Here is a 2,025-nt window from a genome sequence, read left to right as displayed (position 1 = left end):
GGTGACCTGCTGTACTCCTATTCGCATGGATTTATCTGCATAGAGCCTATTTCATGAGGTTCGCGACATGAATGTCATGTCGATGTCATATCGATAGTCGCCCAAGATCTGACACAATCGTGAGTGACGGTATGTTCAAGTAACTTGAATCGAGTCGCAAGATGTAAAGCTCGAACAGGTTATGCAACGGGTCACCTGGAGCCGAGGCTTCTGATGACGCGTTTGCAGTGAAGCCGGGCAGCCTCACAGGTTTATTCCGGAAAAGAATATCTCCTTTAGCTTTGTGAACATTAATCTCAACGACGGCCAGTTGCTCGTCGTGAAGGTGATGGCTGCTACTGAGGAGAGGCGTATGGAGTTACGTTCATCAAGGCGGTGGATGGCCCTTGTATACTGAGCTCGCGGCCGAGTACTGCAAAATCAGATAGCACAGTTGAAGTTTTACTTCACGTATAGAAGAATATTAGGCAGTAGAAATTTTGGTGCCGCTATCACACATCTATGCCGTTCAAATATCTCAGATGGTTATGGTGTGACACCATTGGTGTCAGATTGTCACTCGAAAGGTCCCGGGTCAAATCTAGGTGACGCTATTTTCTTACAGTGAAGGCCGACTAACAATGAATTGCAGCTCTGCAAGGCACAGACCGGCGCCGAGCGGCCAGGAGCAAGGCTTCCCTCAGGGCACAATTCTGGGCCCTCTACTCTTCGTAATCACTACTGACACGCTTTTGGAAGCTCTATAGGGTATCATCGCGAGAGCCACGGCCTGCATAGAAACACGCGGTCGTAGCCTATGCAGACGACTTCACTCTGTCCTTCAGTAAACTGGGATGTATATTCATCCGGGTACACTAATTTCCGCCTCTCCCTTTGGTGAATGGCTCCACTGCGGGCTGATCCTAAGGCGTTGCCGCTCGTCAATTTAAATGGCATTTGAATCAAGCTGTTTGATGTCGTTGTTGACCATCGTGAAGCATCCTCCAGCCTTGTGCCGAGTCGAGGCTTGAAGTGCAAACGAGCACCGGACAAGTTTCCTCTTTTTTTACGTGACGCTTTTGGTTTCTCTACTGTATACAGGAGAGTTACACTGCCAGACTGGCTTTAGCCTCGCCCTCCTTCGGCACAAATTTCGCAGTATCTCACCGAGGCACTACTCGCCCATGGCGACTCGCAATCGCCCGATTGGTGAACTGAGCTCTAGAGAGCTCTTGTGATATCCAACAGTTTCAGACTGGATTCAGGTAATCCAGCAGGCTGCAGTCCAGGAAAAGGAATTGAAAAAGGCGAAGAGGGCTCTACAAAAGAAGAAAGAAGAGGAGGAGCGAATACGAGCCAAGGTTCGGCGTCCTGAAGATCGCTCTCCGAGAGTACTCGGTCCTGTGGTATTGTGTGTTCTAGGTTAAAGAGCAGGAAGAGGAACGTCTCCTTCTAGCTGAGAAGTACGAAGCCAAGGGTGGCCAAGTCGTCAAACTGACGAGCAAAGTAGGACGTATGTTTTATCGTGACGTATGCGGTTTCATGCGTTGACAATAATGACTTGATGATATGTGATGTCTCGTCTCCAGCTTGAGAAACTCTGGCATAAGTACAAGAACGCCAGTGCGGAGGTTGATGACTTGCAGAGGTAAGGCCTTTTGCCAAAAGGCTTTTGGTAGACTCAGTAGTGGATTCTACGACTAATGTTTACTTCAGAGAATTCCAACGAGAAAGAGAAGATATGCTGGAATCCATCCGAGCCTTGAGCAAAGAGCTCAAGCTGAAGTCTCTTGTGATCGACTACTTCATACCTCCTGAGGAGTGAGTCTCCTCAACAGTGTCGCGACGAACAGATCCGATCATCGCAGGTTGCCCGAGTGATGTCCCCCTCAGGTACCAGAGAATAGCCGACCGCGCACAGTACGACCAAGTAGAGGATGCATGGGAGATCAGCCATATTGGACTAGCTGGGAATGCTCAAGCTAGACGTCCTGGATCGGCCCTTGGCCTCGAACGCCCAGCGGCAGAGTTTTCCCGGGTCGCACG

The 2,025-nt window shown here is 49.7% G+C and overlaps 1 protein-coding gene across 1 annotated transcript; it reads left to right on the top strand.

Annotated features, from left to right (window-relative positions):
- Nucleotides 1-1,244: 1,244 nt before the first annotated feature.
- On the top strand, nt 1,245-1,800 carry Pmar_PMAR003918 (kif-3, putative; the record flags this gene model as incomplete). The annotated part of the gene is made up of 4 exons (XM_002783660.1): nt 1,245-1,340; nt 1,402-1,485; nt 1,569-1,627; nt 1,696-1,800. Coding segments are annotated over 4 exons (344 nt in total), but the record flags the coding sequence as incomplete, so codon positions are not given.
- Nucleotides 1,801-2,025: the final 225 nt, after the last annotated feature.

This window comes from Perkinsus marinus, assembly GCF_000006405.1.
Source record: "Perkinsus marinus ATCC 50983 genomic scaffold scf_1104296936802, whole genome shotgun sequence".
NCBI classification, from domain to species: Eukaryota; Perkinsozoa; order Perkinsida; family Perkinsidae; genus Perkinsus; species Perkinsus marinus.
The sequence above is the reverse complement of the archived record's forward strand: the minus strand, read 5'-3'. Positions and strand labels throughout refer to the sequence as shown.